The 25,516-nt window shown below is 53.6% G+C and overlaps 2 protein-coding genes across 3 annotated transcripts; one reads left to right on the top strand and one right to left on the bottom strand.

The window, feature by feature from the left end:
* Positions 1–578: 578 nt before the first annotated feature.
* Positions 579–15,518, bottom strand: MATN4 (matrilin 4). 2 transcript variants are annotated; one of them, XM_044927603.2, is made up of 11 exons: positions 15,049–15,518; positions 12,733–12,843; positions 11,416–11,985; positions 10,162–10,284; positions 7,280–7,400; positions 7,059–7,183; positions 6,843–6,965; positions 4,652–5,065; positions 4,398–4,550; positions 1,001–1,108; positions 579–918 (listed from the first exon to the last, which is right to left on the bottom strand). In XM_044927603.2, the coding sequence occupies exons 2-11, from the start codon at positions 12,806–12,808 to the stop codon at positions 860–862; spliced, it is 1,872 nt and encodes a 623-aa protein (XP_044783538.2). In that variant the 5' UTR covers positions 12,809–12,843; positions 15,049–15,518; the 3' UTR covers positions 579–859. The 2 variants fall into 2 exon arrangements, with proteins under 2 accessions (XP_044783538.2, XP_006077690.3); XM_006077628.4 differs by lacking the exon at positions 7,280–7,400 and having other exon boundaries at positions 581–918; positions 7,059–7,181; positions 15,049–15,510.
* RBPJL (recombination signal binding protein for immunoglobulin kappa J region like) lies at positions 13,761–24,130 on the top strand. Its single transcript, XM_045162587.1, has 12 exons — positions 13,761–13,779; positions 14,990–15,125; positions 16,409–16,540; positions 17,955–18,025; positions 18,204–18,319; positions 18,618–18,792; positions 20,604–20,741; positions 21,147–21,256; positions 21,540–21,692; positions 23,073–23,228; positions 23,381–23,484; positions 23,591–24,130. The coding sequence occupies exons 1-12, from the start codon at positions 13,761–13,763 to the stop codon at positions 23,865–23,867; spliced, it is 1,587 nt and encodes a 528-aa protein (XP_045018522.1). The 3' UTR covers positions 23,868–24,130.
* The last annotated feature ends 1,386 nt before the right edge of the window (positions 24,131–25,516 follow it).

Genomic DNA, 25,516 nt, shown 5'->3' with positions numbered 1-25,516 from the left:
CTTTGGGCCAGACGTCCTGGCAGCCCCCTCCCAAAAAACCCCCACACACCTCTTCCTACCTGGTGCAGGGAGCTAAAATCCGAGTGAAACTCACCAACGCGCCCCCCTCCCCCCACCCCACAACCCGTCCCTTCAGGAGGTCCGATTACTGCCTCCTGCTTCCTCATCACTCACCCCCCAACTCCGCCCAGTTCTAACAGCCCTTAAGCCAGACTCGGGGTTGGGGGTGGGGGGGGGGGGAACACCAGGAGATGGGCACAGCCAGAGAGCCAGGTGCCTGACCGCTGAGAGATGGAGGGCAGACTTGCCCAGACCCCAAGGGTACCCGTGGAGCCCCCTTCCCACCGCCTGCATAAGGATCCATCTGTTCTCGGCTGAATAAACCAGCGGGGGGAAGCAGCTCGCAGTCCCCTGCCCCCCGGCCCGACCCCCGCACAATGCGCCTTTCTCCGAGGAGACGCCGCCTGGGCGCCGCCGGAGAGCGCTCCGTCTGGCCTCCCCTCCCCGTGGCGGCACAGCAAGACACACACACCGACCCCGTGGAAACCAAACTTTTTTTTTTTTTTTTTTTAAGAAAAAGAAAACAAAAAAAGAAATCCTACAAAGAACTGAGCGCAGCACGCGTCTTCCACATCCCCTCCCCCGATCCCTCCCCGCAGTCCGACTTCTGGTCCAGGCGAGCCCAGCTCTAGCGCAACGCTGGGAGCCCGCCAGCGCCTCCCCCGCGACAGCCCAAGCCCAGGGGGACCCAGGTTCTGTCCGGGACCGGCGCCCAGACGGCGCCCCTGGAGCGGGAGTAGAGGGCTGGGGCCGTCCGCGGGGCCGCTTTCCTTGCCCGGGTCCGGGCCACCCGCGGCCCTCACTTCTGGGTGGCCAGCTGGTTCTCCAGATCCTTCAGGCGTGCGGTCAGCTGGACCAGTGGGAGGTTAAGGAAGCCTCCGGGGCTCTCGGGGGTCCCTTCGTCTCCCCTCCGGCCCGCACCCACAGACCCAAAGGATATGCTTCTGCGACAGACTCTCTAGCGCCCCCAGCGTGCGGCCCTGGAACTCCACGAGGTTTTCGCATTCGCAGGGGCTCCGAAGCTCTGTCCCCGCGCCGATGCCCTCCTCTGCCAGAGGGGCACAGACAGTCGGGGGAGTGAGAAGCTGTAGGAGGACCAGTCGGCCCTGGCCGAGGCCCCCCGATATCCCTCCACCCCGCCTGCGGCTGAGTGCACCGGTTTGAGATTCAGACAGACCTGGGATGAGTCCCAGCTCGATAGCTGTGAGATACTGGAAAACCCATTCAAACTTCCTAAGCCGTGGATTCATTGTCTATAAAAACGGATACAATGAGAAAACCTATTCGTTGGGAGGTGCTGAAGACTCTATGATTTTCATGTATGTCTTATGTGGGTACCCATCTCAGAAGGTTTACTCAAACCTTGGTGCTCATTGGACTCACTAGGAGATCTTGTTAAAATATAGATTCTTGGACTACCCTGGTGGTACAGTGGATAAGAATCTGCCTGCCCGATGCAGGGGACACGGGTCCAATCCCTGGTCCAGGAAGATTCCACATGCCTCAGAGCAACTAAGCCTGTGAACCACCACTAACTCGAGTCTCTATGCAACAACTACTGAAGCTGGTGCACCTAGAGCCAGCAAATTGCAACTATTGAGACCACGTGCTGCAAGAACTACAAAACCTGAGTGCCTTAGAGCCTGTGCTCTACAAGAGAAACCACTGCAATGAGAAGCCTGGGCAACTGGAGAGTAGCCTCTGCTTTCCACAACTAGAGAAAGATTGGATGCAGGAGGAAAAAAAAAAACACAGCACAGCCAAAAAACAAAATATAGATAGATAAAGAGATATAGATAGATAGATGATAGATAGATAGATTCTTATTCTTAACGGGGAAGGAGCAGAGTTGCTGTATTTCTAGTAAGCTCCCAAGCGGTACTGATGCTTTTGGTCCATGGACCACACTTTGAGTAGCAAGAGTAGACAGAAAAACGGTCCAAATGAAACTTTATGTGGTGATGGTAGCATCTGTTAGTGTGGTAGCACACAGATGGCTATTTAACACTTGAAATGTGGTTAGTGTGATTGAGGAAGTGAATTATTTAAAGTTAAATGGGCATATGTTGCTAGTGGCTAGTTTATTGGAGGGTGAAATGTTAGAACTGATACAAGTAAACACTTTATAGTGGATTTCAATGGTTCCCTAGGTCCATGAGTCAAGGTAAATTGGAAGTGGCCAAACAGGAGATGGCAAGAGTGAACATCAACATCTTAGGGATCATTTGTTCTCAAGTGTGGTCCCTGGACCAGCAGCAGCAGCATCACCTAGGGAGTTATTAGAAATGCAAATGATCTGATTCTACTCCAGACCTACTGCATCAGAAACTCTGGGGTTGGAGACAACAGTTTGTCTTTTAACAAGCCCTCCAGGTGCGTCTGATGCACACTAATGTTTAAGAACCACTGATTCAAGTCTATTTCCTCACACATTTCAACATCTCTGAAATCAAAATACATGCCTTACAGTTAAATCCAGCATCTTTATTTTTTTTTTTCTTAGCAGTATAGAAAATAATAGTGATTCTTACAATGGATGGTATCCTAGATTCACTAAATTCTGTAAATGTGTGCCATTTTGAATACCACAGCACAATGCCTGGCACTTGGCTTTCAATACAGAGTTGCTATGATTTAAAAATTATATCTTAGTCTTGTATGTACCCTCAGCAAACTGCTGTATGTTGTGTCATCAGTGGTATTGATAACAGCCCCAGAATGGCTCCTAACTTTGCAGGCGGGGAAACCAAGGTCCAGAGAGACAGGAGGATCTACCCAAGGTGTCCTTCATGGGTTGGTGAAGATACTCAATCACAGAGGCCAGATTTCGGTTAGAATTCTAGAACTAGAGGCAACCTGGGGCAGCCAATACCCTGCCTTATCACAGAAGAGGAAAGGTAAGGGAGAGGTGGGGGTTAAGTGACTTGTCCAAAGTCACACTTCATGGGACATAAGAGTTAGGGACTTCCCTGGTGGTCCAGTGGCTAAGGCTCCGTGCTCCCAATGCAGGGGACCTGGGTTTGATCCCTGGTCAGGGAATTAGATCCCACATGCCACAACTAAGAGTTCCCATGCTGCAATTAAAGATCCTGCGTGCCGCAACTAAGACCCAGCACAGCCAAATAAATAAATTAGTAAAAGGACAGGAGGGGCCCTGAAGGAGAAGTTAATCCATTGTCTCCAGAATATCCTCGCTAATTATTAGAATTAGCCTGGAGAGAGGGAAAGGAAGAAAGGTGTGTGTGTGTGTGTGTGTGTGTGTGTGTGTGTGTGTATATATGTATAGGCATATACATACATATATATGTATATATACATATATACAGAGATATTTTAAACTTAGATTGTCCAGGCCCAGCATAGCCCTACTGAACCTAGCTCTGGAATGGGGCCTGATTATCTAAAAGAAAAGTCACATTGTAGGCCTGGGTTACAGTCTAAAGACTCTATGGTAAAAAAAAGTCACCCCCTGAGAAATTCCCTATATTACCTATAAAGGTACTTGTACACAAAGTTCAAGCCCATCCTCCCTCCACAAATAGAGTTGGTCCCCTTTTCCTTAGCTGAGCATCATATGAAGCAGATGGATTGAATTTATGGGATATATACATTTAATATGCCTCCCAGATGGTGCTAGTGGTAAAGAATCCGCCTGCCGATGCAAGAGACAGCAAGAGATGTGGGTTCCATCCCTGGGCCGGGAAGATCCCCTGGAGGAGGAAATGGCAACCTACTCGAGTATTCTTGCCTGGAGAATCGCATGGACATAAGAGCCTGGCAGGTTATAGTCCATAGGGTCACAAAGAGTCGGACAAGATTGAGCGACTAAGCACACGTATATTTAATACACATCTTTGTGTACTTGAAACACGCCCAGTCCTGCCCCTTTCCCAGGTCTTTCCCTGCCCCTTCCCAGGTGAAGCTGAATTCCAGCAAGACAAACGGACTTATGATGTGGCTCCCCTTACCAATACTGAATTGGGCGTACCTTTGAAAAAAATCCACTCCCCAAATTATTCTAAATTCCCGCTAATAGGGCAACAGATCGCTTTGAATTGTGCTTCTTAAACTTAGTACTAATTCCCTGAGGGTCTTGTCAAAGTGCAGCATTGTATTCAGTAGGTCTTGAGAGCGCTGAAAACGCTGCAGTTTTAACAAATTGCCAGGTGACAGCCCTGCCGACGGTCCAGGGACCACACTTTGAGTAAGGAGGCTCTGACCAGCGAGCCCATCCCCCTGCTGTCACTCTGCGAAGGGGGCGGGAGCGAATAGGACCGGGAGGTCTCGGAGGATGAGCTGCGAGAGAAGGGGCGGGGTCCCGAGACGGCTGCGCTTACCCGGGCAGATGCTGCCTTTGAGGTTCTCCAGCAGGTGCGTCATGGTGCTGAAGTCCGGGGAGTAGGACACGTGCAGCTCGGCTGGCTCCGAGGCGATCTCTCGCAGTTCTTCCTCCACGGCTTTGCCCACGCCCACGGCGTACATGACTATGCCTAAGGGGTCGGGGAAACAGAAGGGGCGCCCTGGGCTTCAGGAAATCTGCCTCCCCGCGTCCAGCTCAGCCTCAGGTCAGCCCGGCCCTCGCCAAGCCCACCTTCTTCCTTGGCGCGCGCCGCCCACACGGAGATGTTATCCTGGGAGCGGCCGTCGGTGAAGACCAAGCCCACGCGGGGCACGTTGAGCGCCCGGGGCCGCGCGCCCTGCGCCTCGGAGAAGCTGTGCTCCACCATGTGGCGCAGGGCCAGCCCGGTCATGGTGCCGCGCTCCATGTACTCCACGGCCAGGACCGCCTGCTTCACCTCGGCCGCGGTGCCGTAGCGGCCCAGCGGGAACTCGGTGCGCACGCGGCTGGAGAACTGCACCAGCCCCACGCGCGTCCCCTCGGGGGACACGTCCAGGAAGTCCACGATCTGGTTCACGAAGCGTTTCACCAGCTCGAAGTTCTGCGGGCGGACGCTCTTGGAGCCATCAACGAGCAGAACCAGGTCCACGTGGCCTTCCCTGCACCCTATACCTCACCGGAGGAGAAGAGCTGGGAGTGAGGGCGGGCAGCAGCCATTTGCTCATTCATTCATTCATTCGCAAACGTTTATTATATAACAGATACTATGTGTGAACTCCTTCCTATGCCAGGCACTAAATAAAAACTAATCACCACATCATCATCATTGGCATCCTTATCATCTTTGCCATTTATTAAGTGCTTAGCACAGGGCTTCCCTAGTGGCTCAGTGGTAAAGAATCTGCCTCCAATGCTGGAGCCGCAAAAGACTCGGGTTTGATCCCTGGGTGGGGAAGATCCCCTGGAGGAGGGCATGGCAACCCACTCCAGTATTCTTGTCTGGAAATCCCACTCCAATATTCTTGCTGGGAAATCCCATGGACAGAGGAGGCTGGTGGGCTACAGTCCACGGGGTCACAAAGAGTGGGACACGACTGAAGCGACTTAGCAAGCAAGTGCTTAGCACAGGCCAGGCAACCTGCTAAAGGCATCTTTTTCATCATCATCATCATCACAGTAGCTACTGTTTACGATCATCTACTATGTTAACCAACAGAATTCTGAGCACTTTGCCTCCCCTGTTCTCAGCCAGAGACCTTGCTAGGCCCCAAGGGAGGTTCGACAATAAATGAAACATAATCCTGATCCATAAGGAAACAGGGATGAAGCACAGCAGTCACATATGCCATTAGTGACCATCAAGGGAAGTGTTTGAATAGAGGGGCATGCAGGGAGCAAGGTAGGATTCTTCCTGGAGTTGGTGAGGAAGGCTGCATGGAGGTGGTGACAAGTGATTTGGTCTTCAGGGATGAGTAGGAGTTCTCCAAGGCAGGAAGGGACATTCTAGATGGTGGAGGCAATGTGTGTAGAGGCATGGAAGCCAGGAGCCCTCAACACGTTTGGGAATGGGCGGGCCAGTACGGATCAAATATTTAAGTCTGGCAGGAGACAGGATGATGGGGTTGGCTGAAGCAATATTTTAATGACCTAAGGCAGTGGTTTAAAAAATTTGACCACAACTCACAGTAAAATAATAATAATGCATTATGATGCAGTTATGTGCCATGCCATGCCATGCTAAGTTGCTTCAGTTGTGTCCGACTCTTTTCGACCCTATCAACTGTAGCCCGCCAGGCTTCTCTGTCCATGGGGATTCTCCAGGCAAAAATACTGGAGTGGGTTGCCATTCCCTTCCCCAGGGGATCTTCTCGACCCAGGGATTGAACCTGTGTTCCTTACATCCTCTGCATTGGCAGGCGCATTATCACTAGCGCCACCTGATGAGCCCATGATGCCCTTATACTCACGTACAATTAAAACTGAGTTTCATGAAACAATACTTATTCTTTCTACATACATGTAGTAAACTCTATTTTCTCTTTTTTAAAAAGAATTCTGACTTATAACCCATTAACTTGCTTTTGTTATCCACTATGGTTACACCCACCACTTGTGTAATCCACTATGGTTACACCCACCATTTGAAAAACTCAGGGGTAAAGGCATTTGATCTTTATTTTGTAAGCACTGGTGAGCCACAGAAGGCTTTCGAGCAAGGGAGAAATGTGATCAAATAGTGTTTTTGAAATTAACTTTGGCAGCAGGGTAGAAGAAGGCAAAGAGGTAGAGGCGGGGCATGGCAGAGCCTCCAACTCCACCACCACCAACACACACACGTTTACACCACACTCATGGGTCACAGCAAGGAAAGAGTTAAGGATGCTCAGAATGGGGCAGGGGGGCAGAGGCAGGCAGAATTAGCCCCCTTCCACCCATAACTCACGGCTGCAGCTCTTGCCGTCTGCCTGGAGCTGCTGCCCCTCAGGACACACGCAGCGGTAGGAGAAGCCCTCACTCACACACTGGAACTCACATCCATGGTCCACGCCATTGCAAAGATCCCGAGCTGAAAGGAGAGACAAGTCAGGATGAGTCAGGGTAGACTCCACCAGCTGAGATCCCTCGCCGCTCTGCACAAATGGAGAAGACCCCTCCTCACCCTGACAGCTCCTCCCGTCGGGCAGCAAGTCATAGCCCTCTCTGCAGCGGCACTGTGGCCCACCAAAAGCACTAACACAGTCATGCTGGCAGCTGTGGTTCCCGAAGCTGCAGTGGTCAATGGCTGGTGGGAAGGAAGAGACAAAGAAAGACATACATTGGTTCTGACTGGAGTCATCAGAGACCTCAGCATAGGGTACCAGCTTGGGGGCTGGCTCATCCCTGCAGCTCGTCTGTTCCTGCTGGAGTACAAAGCCAGCTTGGCACCGACAGAAATAGGAGCCAGGGATGCTGATGCAGTGATGCTCACAGCCATGGTCCCCTTCAGTGCAGAGGTCGAGGGCTGAGGAAATGGTGAGGTGAGGTCAGCCTGGGCCCGGGTGCTGCACTTCTCAGCCCTCACAGCACAACTGCCTGGGAGCTTTTTACAAACACCTATGCCTGGGACTTCCCTGGTTGCCCAGTGGTTAGGACTCCACACTCCCAATGCAGGGGGCATGGGTTCAATCCCTGGTTGAGGATTTAAGATCCCACACGATGTGGGGCATGGCCAAAAAACACAAATAAATAAAAATACTTATGCCTGGACTCCAACCCCCAAAGATCCTGACTCAGTTAGTCTGGGGTAGTACCCAGGCATCTGTGATTCTCCAAGTAGAGGCCTCCTTCCTACTGAGCCAAGCAGCCCTCCCAGCTCAAGCCCCAGCATGCCCACTACTAAGCCAGGAATAAGAATGGGACTCCACAGCTGTAAGAAACAGGGCTTCTGCCCTCAAGATGCTCATTAATTCACAGGGGAGGACCAGGCTCTGCCATTGAACCTATCTGAGCCTCCATTTCCCCTCTGCAAAATGGGAATACAATCAATGGAAGAGCGCGTGTGCATGCTAAGTCACTCTGTTTCCAACTCTTTGCAACTCTATGGACTTTAGCCTGTCAGATTCCTCTGTTCATGGGATTCTCCAGGCCAGAATACTGGAGTGGGTTGTCATGCCCTCCTCCAGGGGATCTTCACAACCCAGAGATCGAACCCACATCTCTTACATCTCCTGCACTGGCAGGCAGATTCTTTACCACTAGCACCACCCGGGAAGCCCTAACGGAAGAGAACAATTGCTATTTACACCCACCTTCTAAGGAGGGTGAACTACTGCACTGCTGAGCATCTTGATGATTTCAACGTATAGATATGGCCTAGAGCTGAACTGGGGACTAAGGACTAGAGAAAGATGGGCTGCTCTGTATAAAAGTGTGAGAATGTGGCGTTCCTAGAAAAGAGATGGTGAGTGGAGAGAGGGAAAAAAAGAACAAAAGAGATGGTGTGGAGATGAGTAACATGGATTGATCCCTATATAAATTCCCTATAGTGTGGTGACTAAGCACTTTCAGAATCGAGGGTGCCTAATATTCATTTATAAATAAAGGATGTTTCATTTTCTGTGTGTATGTTTGACTTCACTTAGATGTAAGTCACATCTCTGTCCACCCCCATTATTTAGTAAAATAGACATATGCACAACTTACACATACACACACGCCCTTGTGTGCACAAGTGTGTAAACCAGTGAAGAGGCTGATTTACATGCATAGCATGCATGGACTGAGAAATTGAGAGAGGACCTATAAATCAAATGAATTCAGTAGAAGCTCAGAGCGAGAGGGGACCACAGAATGTAAGCACTTGGAATTCCCAGAGATCTTGAGGAAGGTTTTGAATGTTCACAGGTCTTCAAATAGGGTTTCAAGCCAGCCTTTTCTAAGCCCCCAAAACAAGAAGATCCCAGCTGACATCTCAATTATTGGAAACACAGAACTTCTTTTTTCCAAAATGTTGTGAGGTTGAGAGATGATATATGTAACAGTCTTAGTTAAATATCTGATGCTCACTTGGCATTCAGTAAATGGTTCAATTCAGTTCAGTTGCTCAGTCATGTCCGACTCTTTGCGACCCCATGAACAGCAGCACACTAGGCTTCCCTGTCATTACCAACTCCCAGAGCTTGCTCAAACTCATGTCCATTGAGTTGGTGATGCCATCCAACCATCTCATTCTCTGTCATCCCCTTCTGCTCCTGCCTTCAATCTTTCCCAGCATCAGGGTCTTTTCAAATGAGTCAGTTCTTCGAATCAGATAGCCAAAGTATTGGAGCTTCAGCATCAGTCCTTCCAACAAATATTCAGGACTGATTTCCTTTAGGAGTGACTGGTTGGATTTCCTTGCTGTCCAAGGGACTCTCAAGAGCCTTCTCCAGCACCCCAGTTCAAAAGCATTAATTCTTTGGCACTCAGCTTTCTTTATGGTTCAACTCTCACATCAATACATGACTACTGGGATAACCATAGCTTTGACTAAGTGGACCTTTGTTGGCAAAGTAATGTCTCTGCTTTTTAATATGCTGTCTAGGTTTGTCATAGGTTTTCTTCCAAGGAGCAAGCATCTTGTAATTTCATGGCTGTAGTCACCATCTGCAGTGATTTTGGAGCCCAAGGAAAATAAAGTCTGTCACTAATCCATTCCAGTAAATGGTAGCTGCCATTATGATCACAGGGCTGAACACACATATATTCCGTACACGGAGGGGAGGGGATTCCAACTGCATAAGCAAGGTATTGCTTTTCAGAAGGCAAAAATGAAGAACCAGGCTTTGAGAGATTGCAGGTGCAGAGAGGCGAGGCAAGAGCAGCCCAGGTGAGCAGCTGGGAAAGAATTGAGATGCAGAAGCAGAAAGGAGCAGCATGGGTGGGGAATATAGGGGATATATGTATGGAAATTCCAACAGTGTCTAAATAACAGAAACAGTAAAGATGTGCCTCTGAAAAGGCTTGGGAGGTGTTTTGGAGCCAACCAAGAGATGTGCCTGAAAGAGGGAGGAGAGAAGATTGCAGAAAGTCCACTTAACCGTGGGGTCAAGACTTCTAGCCCTTGTCTCACCAAGGACTTGTGTGACCGCAAGCGATACTTTTTCTTTCCTAGACCTGAAAAGTGAGGGAGCTGGACTTTGACTTCCAAAGGCCCTGCCAGATTCACTGGACTGATGCTGGGTCAATAGGAAGCTGCAGAAGGTTCAGGAGCAGGGAGAGTGCAGGATGGGGGTAGTTCTCACCCATACAGCTCTTGTTATCTGCTGCTAGCTGGTAGCCGGGGTTGCAGGCACAGTGGAAGGTGCCCAGGGCGCTGACACACTGGTGCTGGCAGCCGTGTCCCCCCTGAGCACACAGGTCCTTTCCTGAGGACACACAAGGGTAGACTCATCAGGGAACAGAGGGGGAGAACACTCCAGCAAGAGAGAGCTGGAAGGGGTCAGAGGCAGGCCCTGTGCTCCAGGATGTCTTTAGATGAAATATGACTCGTTTGAGAGGGGCCGATCCAGGGGAGGGCTTAGGGAAAATATATGGCCTGAGTAGCCCCTGTGAGTAGGCTCTGAAAACCTGGGCACCTAGCCAGATGGGTCAGGGGGATAAGGAAGGACTCCGGGGAGTTTAGTAGAGGAAGTCGAGAGATAAGTGAAACTGAAAGTCGTATCCAACTCTTTGCGACCCCATGGACTGGGTCCATGGAATTCTCCAGGTCAGAATACCGGAGTGGGTAGCCTTTCCCTTCTCCAGGGGATCTTCCCAACTCAGGGATCAAACCCAGGTCTCCCGCATTACAGGCGGATTCTTCACCACCTGAGCTACAAGGATGGCAGCAAAAGACAACGACAAGAACACATCTGGCAGCATTGTGGGAGGAGCCAGAACAAGAGTGGGTGGGTCCTGTCCAGGTGGACGGGGCTTGGCTCTTTTAGGAAGGCGATGGGGCTCAGTCGTTAGGGGTGGTGCTTCTTGCGTAAAGGGGCGGTTTTGGTGTTAGACATTAAACCCGTGGAAAGCACCATGGTTCTTCAAGGTGGGTGGGCACGATAAACGTCGCTCCTTGTTGCTGGGAAGCCTTAAGCAAAACTGGGCAGAGCTGGAATTTGACACAGCCCGCAGTGGGCCACTGACTCGTTGGAAAAGTCCCTGATGCTGGGAAAGATTGAAAGGCCGGAGGAGAAGGGGACGACAAAGGATGAGATGGTTGGATGGCATCACCGACTCGATGGACATGGGTTTGAGTAAACTCCGGGAGTTGGTGATGGACGGGGAGACCTGGCGTGTTGCAGTCCATGGGGTCGCAAAGAATCAGACACAACTGAGTGACTGAACAGAACCGCAGTTGCCAGGGCAACGCCGGGGCCTGATGGGCGGGGCTAAACGTGATGGGCGGAGCCACCGGGGGTGGGGGGGGGGTGGGGGAACGGGATTTCACTGCGGTGGGAACAGGAATCCGAGCGCTGGGAGAGTTGGAGACTCTGTCCAGCGCTCCCCTCACTCACTACACAGCCGGCCCTGGAATTGCCGGCCGAACTCCTGGATAAGGTCGAAGGACTCGACGAGGAAGACGTGCTCGTTCAGCGGGGGGGACGCCATGGCGCGCAGGGAGCCCACGTCGGCGCGCTGCACCCCCACGGCATAGATCTCGATGCCGCGGGCGCGTGCCTGAGCGGCCACTTCTGCCACGCGATCCTGGGGCCGCCCGTCGGTCACGATGACGGCCACGCGAGGCACGTGCGCCTCCGGCGGGCGCGCGCCCTCGGCCACACTGAAGGCCACATTCATGGCGTACTGGATCGCCAGCCCGGTCATGGTGCCCTGCGCCAGCGGCACTAGAGCGCGGATGGCGCGCTCCATATCCTCGCGGCGCGAGAAGGCTCGGAGCGGGAAGACGCTCTGCACTTGACTCGAATACTGGATCACGCCGACGCGAGTGGCGTTGGGCCCCACGTCCAAGCTGCGGAGAAGGCCCACCAGGAACTGCCGCATAGTCTCGAACTCGAAGGGGCGCACGCTGCGCGAGCTGTCAATCACAAACACCAAATCCAGGGGCCCAGTACTGCACCTGGGACCTGAGAAGAGATCAGGAAAGGCTCTCTTAGGTTAGCAAAGCCTCGCGTCCCGGGAGAACCCCCAGGGAAACCCAGAGCCGAACAATGGTCTCCCGGCGTAACTGCGCCCAGCTCAGAATTAACCTTGCAAATGCAGGTTAGATCCATCACTCGCCCAGCATTTGCTGAGGGCCTGGGGAAGGAGACTGCACCGAATCTCTATCCTACAGCTCTGAGGGCTACTCTGAGGAGGTATTATCCATTCGGAGGGTGGACAAAGGGATTTAGCAAACTCAAATGCCTCTAGGAGCCAGGCAGGCAACGTAAATAAAGGAGGGAATGTATTGGGGTTAGGACGGTGGACATCCAGAGAGCCCATATGGTTCCTGAAGTGGGCAGCCCAACTAAATGTTGCCTTCCAGCCCTGAGGACCCCATGTTAGCAGATCTTTAGTCTTTTCATGAGAAGCCCCAAATCGTTTTTTTTTTTTTTTTAATGTGAAATCGCATACATTTTTTTTTTTCAATTAACTTATAAAAATGAAATGCCAACTGGGCAGTTCTGCATGAGCCCAAATTAGCTGCCTCCAAGCCACATCATACAGACTGGGGAAACTGAGGCCCACAGAAGCGAAGCTGTAAACTTGAACCCAACCCCTTAGAGTTCCAAAGCTCTTCCTTTTCTCTCCCTGGTGTGCAGTTGGCTGCAGATGGAGAACCCGCTTTTGTTCCCTTCCGCACCTGCTGGTGAGGGTGGGCCCTGGCTCACCTGCCAACTGCAGTTGGGTTTCCCAAGGCTGGAGGAGCAGCAACAGGGGCAGCAGCGAATATAGAAGCCCCCTCATGGCACTCAGCCAACAGAGAACAGAGGTGTTGGAGCCTGAAGAGGAAGGAGAATTATCAGAGCAATAGTGTTTACAGAGCTCTTATTCTAGGTGATGGGCATTTGGAGGGGGAGGAGGGTCATGGGTTTATTTTACTAATCTCTCTAGTTTCGTGCATGGTGAAAATTTTCATTATAAAAAAAATTCATCACAGTGAGTTTGCTGCAAACACAAGGAATTCTGCTTCTCAGAACTGCAGAATAGTAAATAAATAGAAAGTAGATTTAAAAATATACAAAATTTCAAAAGGAAAGGCCTTTCCTCAGTGCCAGGAACGATGATAAATGCTTTTCATGCACTGTGGCATTTATTGAGTCCTCTCAACAATTCTGAGTCCAAGGCTGTCGCTGTCCCCAGAGTATAGATCAGGAAAGAGGCTCAGAAACTTCACTGCGTGTACCCAAAGTCGCGTGGCAAGAAAGTGACTCCTCCAGGATATAATCCTACGCCTATGGGGTTCCAAGGAGCAGCCGCGTGACTCTTTGCAGAGGGAAGCCATTCCCCAGCTCGCCCCCTCCCCTTTGCACACAAGGCAGCTCTGTGTGGCTGTGCTCCCACCCACCACCACCCCACCCCTCGACTCAAACAGGCAGGGCCCCAATGCAGGCCTGCTGTCGCCTTGGCCGAAACCCACCACGCGGATAAACTTGTGACTTGGTACCGCCCCTTCCCGCCTGCTCTCAGGAAAGGTCTCCAGGGGGCGCCCTCTTGAGTCTAGCTGTGTTGGCTAGGTGGCCGTGGGAAGCCCACATCTGCCCGGCAGGTGCTCCTGCCCAAAGCAAACAGGGAGCCAGGAGCCCCAGGGCCTTGGAGATAAGGGTGGGGTAGAATATATCCGGCGCTAGAGCAGAGGAGCAGAAGTGCGCACGGAGGGTTCCGGGGACAGTGGCATTGGACGCCCCCGGACTCGGCCATGGACTCCGTGGGGGCAGGTGAGCGCTCACTCTCTCTTGGCCCTTGGCGACGCCCGTTGAGAATCACGAAGGACTCCCATTGTACAGATGCGAAAAGTGAGGCCCAAGAAGGTGGCCCGCCGAGCTGCAAAGGAACCTAGGACTCCTGGCTCCCGTTCTTCCTTCAGAGCGACCTGGCAAGCTGGTCCTTAGGCGTCACCTCTTTTTCTTCCATTCCCTTCCTGGGGTCCCTACTCCACCCCTATCCCCTCGCCCCTTGCTGAAGCTGTGCTAGCCATTTTTCTGTTTCTGTTTCTTGGCAGAGGGGGCCAACTGCCCCTAATCCAACCGCAGCCCCTCCCCCTCCCCAATTCCGTGAATGGTTCTATTCTGAGAAAGGCCGGGTGCCTGTCGCTCCCTCTAGGCTTCCTCCCCGTTGCGGATCCTCACCTCCTTTGCCTTTCAGCGTCGGTAGAGGAACAAATACCCCTCTGGCAGAACCTGTCGTGAGAGGGTGACTAAGCCAGACGTGCCAGCCGCTCCTGGAGGTGGGCGGGTGTGGAATGCCTCCTCCAGCGTGGGCCACAGCCCAGCAGGGGAGCACCCCTGGGGAGCACGAGGGTACAGGCACAAGGCACCTTGGCCCCCTCCCATCTGTTCCTGTCTGCAGAAGCTCCTGGGCCCCTAAATCTTAAGTTTCCCCTTCTCCTGCTCTTGGCCTGATCCAACATCTCGCTTGGCACCCCACCTCCACCCAATCCTAGAAAGTCAAAATAGGGCTTGCGTCCAAGTTCATCACCCTTCCAACTCCTCATTCTAGAGAGGAAGGAGCCAGGACCAGAGAGGGTAATGTCTTGCCCAGGTCACACAGCAGCGTGGCAAGGTGACAGGACTGACTCCAGAACCCGGAGCTCCTTGAGGGGGTTAATCCTTGCTTTAAGAAATGCCCTTAGGATGAGAAAGTGGATTCTCGAGGGAGGAGAGGTTTGTGAATAATTCAAGAGTTGGCTGAAGAACAAACACTTCGAGGACGTTCCGGGGAACGGGTTGAGGCGGGGCGGGGGTGGGGTGGGGGCGGTGCCGGGGGTTCCTAGAGGGAGGAGATTGGGGATAAGGTCCCCCTTCTCCGTTTTGGCGGCCGTGCTCTTGGGGACTCTATTTGGAGAGGGCCCTGCAGAGGTGGGGAAGGGCACTGCAGGTCAGACGGGGCACCATAGGCGATGCAGCCGCGGCTAAATACGGGCGCCTGGTCTGGCTGGATGCCTGCTCCCCGCAGACCCCTCGGCACCCCCGGGCCCTTTGACTCACCTGAGCCTGCCGGACAGCTCAGAGGCGCGGCCGCAGAGCGGAGCCGACGGGCGGAGCCTCCCCGGCAGTTGGACCAGGTACCGGCGCGGGCAGTGTGCCCGAGGTGGGGACGGCCAGGCAGCTGGAGCGGGTGGAGGCGGCGGCCGCATTTAACCCGGGGGCCGGAGGGTGGGGAGGGGGAACGCGGGCCGCGACCCCTCCCACTTGCAGGGAGCGACCCCCCCCTCCCTCTGAGGGCTGGGGCGGAGCCAGCGCGACGCCCCCTGCTCCCGCCACCCCTGAAGCCACAGACGCGAGCTGCGGGGCGGGAATCGAGCTCCCGCGGGAGGCTGGGCGGCTACGCTCTCCGCAGCCGGAATGCGTTGGAAGCCTCCGAGGCCCTTCCCCGGGGAGAGCCCCAAGGGGCGGAGCGGGGCCTGGCTCGGCCGCCGGCTGCTTGGCCCCGCTTCCGAGGGCGCGGCCGGGCTCTTGACCCCGCCGCCCCTTCCAGGGGTGGAGAGAGGCCCCGGACTCTGGTTCTGGTCCTGCAAGGAGGGATAAGGGGTTCAGAAGGGCAGCCTGAGGCTTCATGGCTCTCCCCAGGCCCCACCTCGTGGTGCCTCGGATCCTGCCCTCACGGACGCCTTTCCACGTTCTCTGCAATTACTGAGGTCCTGGGCCCAGCCATCCTCGCCCATCAAAACACCCTGGCGGAGAAGACCCCAGGCCCCTAGGCCCTGACTGGCCCCCTCCACAGCCGATGAAGGCCCTGTGTTCAGGGGAAGGAAAGCTGAGACAGCAATAGACGCCTACTCTTGGGACATAGGGGGTTGGGAGTGTTGCTTTAACCCGAAAAATACGAAAATATTCCAAGATCCTGGGCACACAGTTTGGGGTGCCCGTCCATTTTTTTCAGGCATCTGCAGACCGGCCAGAGTCCGGGGTCCAGCAACCACTCTCCCCTCCTCTCTCTCCTCGCCCCCACCCCCAAACCGCATCAGGACTGCCCCGGGGTGGGTCCCCTAAGGGTGCTGGGAAGCCATACGCCCTTACAAACTCAGCCTCCACCTCAAGGCCGGCACAAGTGAGGGCTTTATGCCGCTGGGGCCTCACCCCAGGGCTCCAGGCTGCAGTGGGCGTGGTGCCAGGCCTGCGGAGTGGCGCCTGGGTGGTCCCGGTGGTCGCCATGAAGACCTCACTGAGCACCATACCACCCAAATATTTAGCCCACAGCTTACACTCAAGTCGCCTCTCTTGTCTAAGGCTTCTTCTCTGCCGAGGGGGCAGAACTAGGAGGGTCCCTTCCTCCCATTCATTTACTCAATCTGCCCACTTGGGTCTCTAAGCTCCCTGCTGCGGGTGCCCGCCCGCCCCCACCCAGTCCCAGGTCTTCTTCGGAGCCCAGTGCGGTCCTGAGGGAAGGCGTGCGCCGCTGCCTGCAGCAGCAGTGCGAGCAGACGGTTCGGATCCTGCACGCCAAGGTGGCCCAGAAATCATACGGAAATGAGAAGAGGTAGGTCCTTTGGTGGCCCTCCAAGGTCCCCAGGACCCGCCTTTAGCCCTGTGGTCCCCCTCCCTGTTTAGAGTCTTTTCGCTTCCCAGGTGGTGCAGGTGGTAAAGAGTCCACCTGTTAAGGCAGGAGACACAAGAGACATGGGTTCGACCCCTGGGTCGGGAAGATCCCCTGGAGAAGGAAATGGCAGCTCACTCCAGTATTTTTTTGCCTGGAAAATTCCATGGACAGAGGAGCCTACAGTCTATGGGGTCGCAAAGAGTCAGACATGACTGAGCACGCATATGCACGCTCACCACGCACAGAACCCGGAGAGGACGCAGGGCTCTGCTCTTAGCCAATCAGCGGCCTTTTTCCCTCAGTCACCATGAGCCCCGACTTTGACCTGTAGCAGAACCACCCTGTGAATCTACAGTCCCCATTCACTCATTCACCCATTCATTCATTCCACAACTCTCTACTGAGTGCTTATCATGCGTCAGGCTCTCTGGCACTGCTGGGCACCCAGCACACAGTTGGACAAGACAGATAGGATGACTGCCCTTGTGGCATCTTTGCTCTAGTGTGAGAGAGACAGACAATAAACACCTCACAAATCAGTGAAGAAGATGCTCCCAGATGAGGATGAGAGCTAGAAGGGAAACAGAATAGGGCAAGGTGATAGAAACTGAGGGGCAGGGGTGTATTTAGCTAGCAAGGTCAAGGTGGTAGGAAGGCCTTTTGAGGAGTTGACATCTGAACTAAGACTTGAATGTGAAAATGGAGCCAGACATGAGGAAATCTGGGAGTAGCATGTTTTAATTAGAAGCAATGAAAAAGGCAAAGACCTTGACTCCCTTGGTACTAACTTGGCCTGTTCGAGGCCAAAAGAAGTCAGAGTGGCTGGAATTAGAGAAGGAGAGGGGTCATCATAGGAAGTGAAGTTGGAGAAGTAAGCAGGGGCCAGATCATGTAAGTACTTTGCATTTAAACCACTGGAGGATTTTAAGATAAGCAACATACCCTAAAAACAGGAAAACAAAATTTAAAAAAGCAAACCCTCATTTGGCTGTTGTGTGAAAAACAGGTCGAAGGGGGGTAGCAGTGGAAGCAGAGAGACCAATGGGAGGCTGATACAGTGGTCCAGGCAAACTGATGGCAGCTGGGACAAAGATGGAGGTGGTCAGAAGTCAATGGATTCTGAATATGTTTTAAGGTGGTGGATAGGACTTTCTGATGGATTGAGTGAGGAATGTGAAAAAAAAAAGAAAAGAAAGATTCGGGTATTAATAGGGTTCACAGTCGCGGAGAAACTTGGAGAGATGGAGGAGGAATCAAGGATTCCGTTGGCTTTCTGCTATCTTTGAGACGCCTCAAAGGCAGGACACTAAAGTGGAGATGGATATACGAGTCTGGCGTTTACATGTCTCCGCAGGTTCTTCTGCCCGCCGCCCTGTGTCTACCTCGCAGGTCCCGGCTGGAGGGTGAAGCCAGTGCCGGGCCAAGGTGAGGGCGGACTCTAGGGCGGCCGGGCGGCTCAGTTTATAAAGGGACCAGCCACTCTGTAGGGCCCGGGAGCGGGGCGGTTCTCAGGCGCAGTCTCGCCGCGCCCTCTGGCGGCGAGAACTAAGGTTGCCTGGCTGACACCTGAGTGCTTCCAGAGCCGGCTCGCATCCCTTTGCAGCCCACCAAGCAGGGGAGACTGGGCCCCTGGTCTGCGGTTACATGGGACTAGACGGCGCGTCCGGCAGCGCCGCCGAGACGCAGAAGTTGAATTTCGAAGAGCAGCCCGACTCCAGGGTGAGAGCGCATGGCAGGAGGGGGGCGGTGGGGGTGAGTGGGCTGCGATTCCTTCTCCCATCCTCACCTCTCCCTTGGAGGGGACCGGAGAGGGGAGGGGGCTCCTTCACTCCCCCTGCAGGAGCCAAAAGATAGGTGGGGATGCGGAGAGACCAGGTTTCTGCCTTGAGGATGAGCCCAAGAGCTTGGACATGTCATGTCACGTCCGACGGAGCGGGCGTCAGATAACTGGGAGAGGTGGGCTCATCCCGGGATTTTGGGCTGCGATGAGACGACCCTGTCCCCGCGAACCCGGTAGGAATTCAGTTGCGCCAAGACTCTGTACATCTCGGACGCAGACAAGAGGAAGCACTTCCGACTGGTGTTGCGGCTCATGCTCCGAGGCGGCCGGGAGCTGGGCACCTTCCACAGCCGCCTCATCAAGGTCATCTCCAAGCCCTCGCAGAAGAAACAGTCGCTGAAAAACACCGACCGTGAGCGGGGGCGGGGCCTGGCCGCGGGGCGGGCTTGGGGAGGTGCCCCAGGTCTGCAAGCGGCTTGATTTGGGAAGGGGGAGGGGGAGAGGCCTGGGAGTCTGAGCCGAAAGCGGGGCCGGGTCTGGATGAATGGGTGTGGCTTAGGTACCCAATTTGAGGTTGGGGGTCCCCAAAATAGCTAGCATGTGCTGAACCGAAGACAAAATATAATAAAAAGGCAGAGGAAATTCAGTTAAAAATATTTATTCAGTGCCTGATGTGCATTGCAAGTGTCTGTTCTGGAGGAACAGCCTAGCCTAGCAGGGGAGAGACACACATAGCTGATCAAAGAGACAGTTGGAGATAAGCACTGCCCTGGATACCAAGTGATAAACTCCGGGGCTAATGGGTTTGAAAATACAGGGGGGAAAAGCCTGAATGACAATAACACCATCACCCTCCCTGGAAAATGGAAGGGAGAAGCTGGGGAAAGGGGGCTTTTCTTGGCAGGCATATACATTCATCACCCTGTTTGATGCTCATCCTTGTAAGGTGAATGGTAGGTGAGGAAAATGAGACGCGGAACATCCATCCATTCGTTTAAGAAATGTTCCGGCCTTGAACTTCCCTGGCAGTCCAGTGGTTAAGACTCTGTGGTTCCACTGAAGGGGACTCAGGCTTAATCCCTGGTTGGTGAACCCTAAGATCCTGTATGCCACTCAGTGGGACCAGAAAAAAGGAAAAGAAAAAAAGAAATATTGGGGCCCATCACCTTCCAAATGACTTGCTTAGGTTTGCCCACCTAGAAAAGTGGTCCAGCCAGCATTTGAACTTGAGTGGATGTGACTCAAGCCCACTTCCACCCCGCACCTTGTTTGCTTTCTGTTAAAAACGCTGAAGGATGTCTCAGATTCAGGCAGCTGGCTGGCCGCTGGTGTGAGGACAGGGCCAGGGAATGCTTAGGGGGTATAGTGAGACGGTTTTAAGTGCAGATTCTGGAGCGAGGTGGCCTGGGTTTGAATCCTGGCTCTGCCGCTGGCTAGCTGTGTGGTCTTGAGGGAGTTGTTCTCTTGAGTAAAGATAGTATTATCTACTGCAGAGGGCTGTTGAGAAGCAAAAGAGCTAACTCATGTTCAGCATTTAAAACAGTACCTGAAAAACAATGAACGTTAGCTATCATCATTATGATAATGGATGGGAACGTGGGTGAAATATACATTGAGCACCCACTGTATGCCTGGCACTGTGAGGGAAGAGTGGGTGATGGCCCAGTGCTTTCTCCCTGGGTGCTCAAAATCCAGAAAGCAGAATGGTGGCTCTGAATCTGTGCTAAAGGACGAAAGAGATCAATATTAAACCGTAGAAATATACTGCTATTTCACCACATGCCGTTTGCTTATAGTCTCCTGAGCAACTCCTACCTACCTCGTCCTCCCCAGCTAAGAGTATAACCTCCAGGAAGCCTTCTGGAACCCAGCCAGCCCTTACTACATCCTACTGAAAGTTTCTATTTATTCCCAGTCCCCACTCTGAGACTGTGAACTCCTCCAGAGCAAAACTATGTCTAATTCACCCTTTGGTGCCCGGCACACAGTGTAGGGCATTTAGTAACTACTTGTTTTTCCTGCCCAGGCGGCAAAAAGGACCAGACTGAGGTACAGAAGCAGGATTATAGCAGGTGCTGTATCCAGCCATGAGACAATGAATTCCCAGGCTAGTGTGTCTGGGAATTTGAGCCAGATTGGCTCAGGGGACAGAGGGTGAGAACTTCACTGGCAATTCCAAGGGGCCAAGCCAGGCCCGGGCACTGACTCCACCTCCCCTCACAGTGTGCATATCCTCGGGCTCGAAGGTCTCCCTCTTCAACCGCCTGCGCTCCCAGACGGTCTCCACGCGCTACCTCTCCGTGGAGGACGGGGACTTTGTGGCCAGTGCACGCCAGTGGGCTGCCTTCACTCTCCACCTGGGTAATCCCACCAGCAGGCCCGGGGCTGGGCACTTCACATGCATTCACTTATTTCATCTTCACCACAACTCATCCCGGGAAGTAAATGTTGCCCCATGGAACCAAGGCTTACAGACACCAAAAAACTTGTCAAAAGTCCTAGTGAGTCGGTAACTGAACCCAGCTACTCTGACTCGGGCATCCAGCCCCTTCCCCCAGCTCAGCCCCTGCCCCTAGAGCACAGGCATTCTAAGGATGGGCTACAAGGGGTTTCTCCAGGCTGAGAAATTTCAGCCTGAGCCACCTCTCTGTGTGCCAACCCTGCCCATAAGACCCATGTGTGACGTGAGGTGGAGCCAGAGGCAAAAGGATTTGGGACAGAAGCTTAGGACCCCTGAAGCCCTCCTGCCTTCTGTTTATTTCTCAGCTGATGAACACTGTTCCCAGGGGGACTTCCCGCCTCGAGAGGGCTACGTCCGCTACGGCTCCCTGGTGCAGCTCGTCTGCACGGTCACGGGCATCACCCTACCTCCGATGGTATGGGAAGGGAGGGCACGGCTGGACGGGTCACCCCAGATCCATCCACAAGGGAAGGGCTGAGGGTGAGCACCCAAAGCATGATGACCCCTATCCTCACTGGGGACACTCAGCATTTGTGGGACTGTGTGGAGGTCAAGAGCTGTCATGGTGAGGGGGCGGATATGCCAGCAATATTCCAGCATTCTGTATGGCTATTGGGGTAGCAGAGAGCTGGCTGGGAGGGCAGCCTGTGGGCACCCAGGCACCCTGCTGCCACACCTCCCCCACACTTCTGCCGTAGATCATCCGCAAAGTAGCCAAACAGTGTGCCCTCCTCGACGTGGATGAGCCCATCTCCCAACTCCACAAGTGTGCATTCCAGTTTCCCGGTGGCCCTCCAGGAGGAGGTGGCACCTACTTATGTCTCGCTACAGAGAAGGTGGTGCAGTTTCAGGTGAGAAGCAGAGATTCTCAGCACCAAGCATCCCAGAAAATCAGAACTGCAAAGAACAGTAGGATGTAAGATCACCATTATCAGCACCATCGTGGTTGCTACTCACTGAGCAACACTGCCTCCTATGGAATGTTAGACATGAAGACTATCAGGATAGAATCAGAGAATGTAGAAAAAAATAGTAATAGTAGCATTGAGCAATGCTCCTTCCCAAAGGCCATTAAAGTCATAGAATGTTGTGATATAAAATTGTAGGGGAATTCCCTGGTGGTCCAGTGGTTATGACTCTGCATGTGCACCGCAGGGGGCTGGGGTTCCATCCCTGGTCTGAGAACTAAGATCCCACAAGCCCAGAGGCACAGGGCCAAGAAAAAAAAAATTGTAGAATGCAAATAAAAATCAGTAATAAATAGTACTTTTGGCTGGTGGCTCAGAGGTTAAAGCATCTGCCTGCAATGCGGGAGACCTGGGTTCGATCCCTGGGTCGGTAAGATCCCCTGGAGAAGGAAATTGCAGTCCACTCCAGTATTCTTGCCTGGAGAATCCCACGGATGGAAGAGCCTGATGGGCTACAGTCCACACGGGGTCGAAAAGAGTCGGACACAACTGAGCAACTTAACTAACTTTTGAGTATTACTGAGCAAAGATGAATTATGGACTGTTAAGACATAAGATTGTCAAATATGAAAAACTGCTATTATTATTAAGCAATACAAAGAACATTATCATGGAATGTTGAGATAAAATCATAATACGTAGAAAATCACATTATTATTGAGCAATGCTGCTGCTGCTGCTGCTAAGTCGCTTCAGTCTTGTCCGACTCTGTGCGACCCCATAGATGGCAGCCCATCAGGCTCCCTGTCCCGGGGATTCTCCAGGCAAGAATACTGGAGTGGGTAGCCACTTCCTTCTCCAATGCATGAAAGTGAAAGTGAAGTCGCTCAGTCGTGCCCACTCTTAGCAACCCCATGGACTGCAGCCTAGCCTACCAGGCTCCTCCATCCATGGGATTTTCCAGGCAAGAGTACTGGAGTGGGTTGCCATTGCCTTCTCCATTATTGAGCAATAATCCTTCCAAAAGCCTTTTAAAGTGTTGGAATGTTTAGGGCACAGGATTGCACAATGTTTTTCTTTTTTTTTTAAATGGAATTCTAAAATTCTAAGAACATGGATCTTTAGAAACCAGCTAGTCCAGCGAGCTGAGGTAACTCTAAATAGAGAAATTAAAGGTTTGGTCCGAGTTCGCAGGGCAGGTAAACCGCAGAGCCCAGGACTGGAACGTTAGGAATGCGGAAGCCCCGGCATTGCGCCGGCTGGATGCGCTGAAGGCCGCCCATGGCCGCAGTTCCATCTCCATCCCCTGGGGTCTCCCCTCAGGCCTCCCCCTGCCCCAAGGAGGCCAACAGAGCGCTGCTCAACGACAACTCTTGCTGGACCATCATCGGCACCGAGTCGGTGGAATTCTCCTTCAGCACCAGCCTGGCGTGCACCCGGGAGCCGGTCACTCCCGTGCCGCTCATCAGCACCCTCGAGGTGAATCCGGGCGCTGCGGGGCGCTGGCGGGCGTGGATCCTGACTGCTCTGGGCGGGGCGGGAGTGCAGGTGAAGGAGGGCTGCGAGCTCTCAGCTTCCCCCCCCCCCCGCCCCCCACTTCTCCCACACCCCTTGGTCTCACCTTCCCCCAGCTGAGTGGCGGGGGCGACGTGGCCACCCTGGAGCTCCACGGTGAGAACTTCCACGCGGGGCTCAAGGTGTGGTTCGGGGACGTGGAAGCCGAAACCATGTACAGGTATGGGGGTGGGGGGTTCCCTGTCTCCCAGAGAACGGAGCTGGTGGGGAGTGGGGTGCACGCCATCAGCATCGCTGCTTCCCTGACCTCGATGCCCCACCCCCAGGAGCCCGCGGTCCCTGGTATGTGTGGTACCCGACGTAGCCGTCTTCGGCAGCGACTGGCGCTGGCTGCGCACACCCATCACAGTGCCCGTGAGCCTCGTGCGCACCGACGGCCTTTTCTACCCCAGCGCCTTCTCCTTCACCTACACGCCAGAGTACAGCGCGCGGCCGGGGGCCCCGGGCGCCCCGGCGGCTCCCGCCGCTGACGCCGACGCGCTCCTGGAGAGCATCCATCACGAGTTCACGCGCACCAACTTCCACCTCTTCATCCAGACGTAGGAGGAGCGGCCTGGACGCTGAGACCTGGCCGGGGGCGGGTTTTCTGGGTCCTGAGCCCTGCCCTCCGCCTCGGTGCTGCGCAAGTGAAAGCTGAAGACCGACTTGCAGAAAGCTCTCGCCCTAGAAACCTGGCCCTGCGGGTCTTTCACCGATTACTCCCTCATCTTTTCCGTCTAGGAAGACCCCGCCTGAGTGATGCTCCCTTTGTATCCGGTCAGGAGTGTGGTTTTCTCTGTCATTGTCTTTTTCACTCTCACACTCTCTCTCCCAGAGTAACTATAGTTTTTTTGTTTTTTGTTTTTGGCCATGTCACGTGGCCTGTGGGATCTTAATTCCCAGACCAGGAGTGGAACCCGTCCTATATGCGATGGAAGTGCAGAGTCTTAGTCCCTGGACCACCAGGGAGTTTCCTGTAGATCTCACTTCTTTGTGCATCCCTGTCCCTGCATCTTTGTTTCTCTCCATCTCTCTGGGTCTGGCATACAGTTTCACACATTGTAAAAAGCCTAGAGCAGTGACCCTCCAGGCAGCTGTATTTCCTGAAGGAAGAAACGGGTGATATTTCACATGGGGCATGGGCTCATGCTTGCCCTGCTGGCCCCAAAGCACCAGGTCCTGCCTGGAGCTTTGGGTCCCACTCCAAGCACCAAGTCCCTTCTGGAGCATGGGGAACCTGTCCTGGAGTGCTGGCTTCCACCCTGCAGTACAAAGCCCAGTCCTTTCCTTAGTCTTTTTCTGGCTGGAGCCAGGCACAGTACCCATGCAGATGTTTGCCCTCTGGTCCACAACTTTGGTGGCTGGGCAGGTCCCTGGTGTAGTGGTCAGGTCTTGCCATCTTAATTGCCTACCCAGGCATTTCTTTCGCAGGCCTGGTAAGATGCAGTCAGTCCTAAGGGTCGGAGATTGCTCTGCTGTGTTGGCATCAACTCCCAGCCAGGGCAGGGTCTGATCTGTATGACCCACCTCCTCCCAGAGGGAGGTGGCCCAGTGTGCTTCCCCCCACATACACACAGAGTAGAGGACCACATGTGTGGTGGAGCAGATAGCTCACTTGTGATACTTCCTGGAGGAGCAATGGGAGTTCAGAGGTAGCCAGCATCCCTGAGCCCCTGTCCCTGCTCTGGGGACCACCTGCTGCCTCTGGGCAGGCCCAGGGGCAACCACAAGACCCAAAACAAAACTTTCCCAGGACAACTCTAGGCAGAACTCATGGGATCTGCTGGGCAATAATCAAGAAAGAGTAGCTTCTTTGGATGGAGCCTAGGGATAAAATTGCAATTTGTCACTGCCCAGACTCTCCACCCTCTGCCAAATGTGTGCCCCACAGGGAGGAACCTGTGTCATGGAGGGTCCTGACTTGGGCTGTGGAAACCATGACACAGATATTGTAGGTGCCAACTACTTGTACCAGCCCCTGGGGGTGCTGAAAGGGGAGAACTGGTCTGAAATGTGGGTCAAGGGCTCTCACCCTTCTGGGCCTTTCTTTATGCTGCAAGTTCATTTCCTGAGATGCTTTCCCCAGAACATGGAAACCCCCGTGAAAAAGAAGAAGCTGATATTTCCCAAGGGGGGCAAAATGGGCTTTGCTCTTAGAGTCCTCAAACTCTTGGCTAAGTTCCGTTCTCTGCCATCAGCAGACTGAAACCCAC

The sequence above is a fragment of the Bubalus bubalis genome, chromosome 14 (genome assembly GCF_019923935.1).
Source record: "Bubalus bubalis isolate 160015118507 breed Murrah chromosome 14, NDDB_SH_1, whole genome shotgun sequence".
Classification (NCBI taxonomy): domain Eukaryota; kingdom Metazoa; phylum Chordata; class Mammalia; order Artiodactyla; family Bovidae; genus Bubalus; species Bubalus bubalis.
Note: the sequence above shows the minus strand (reverse complement) of the source record. Positions and strands in the feature narration are given on the sequence as shown.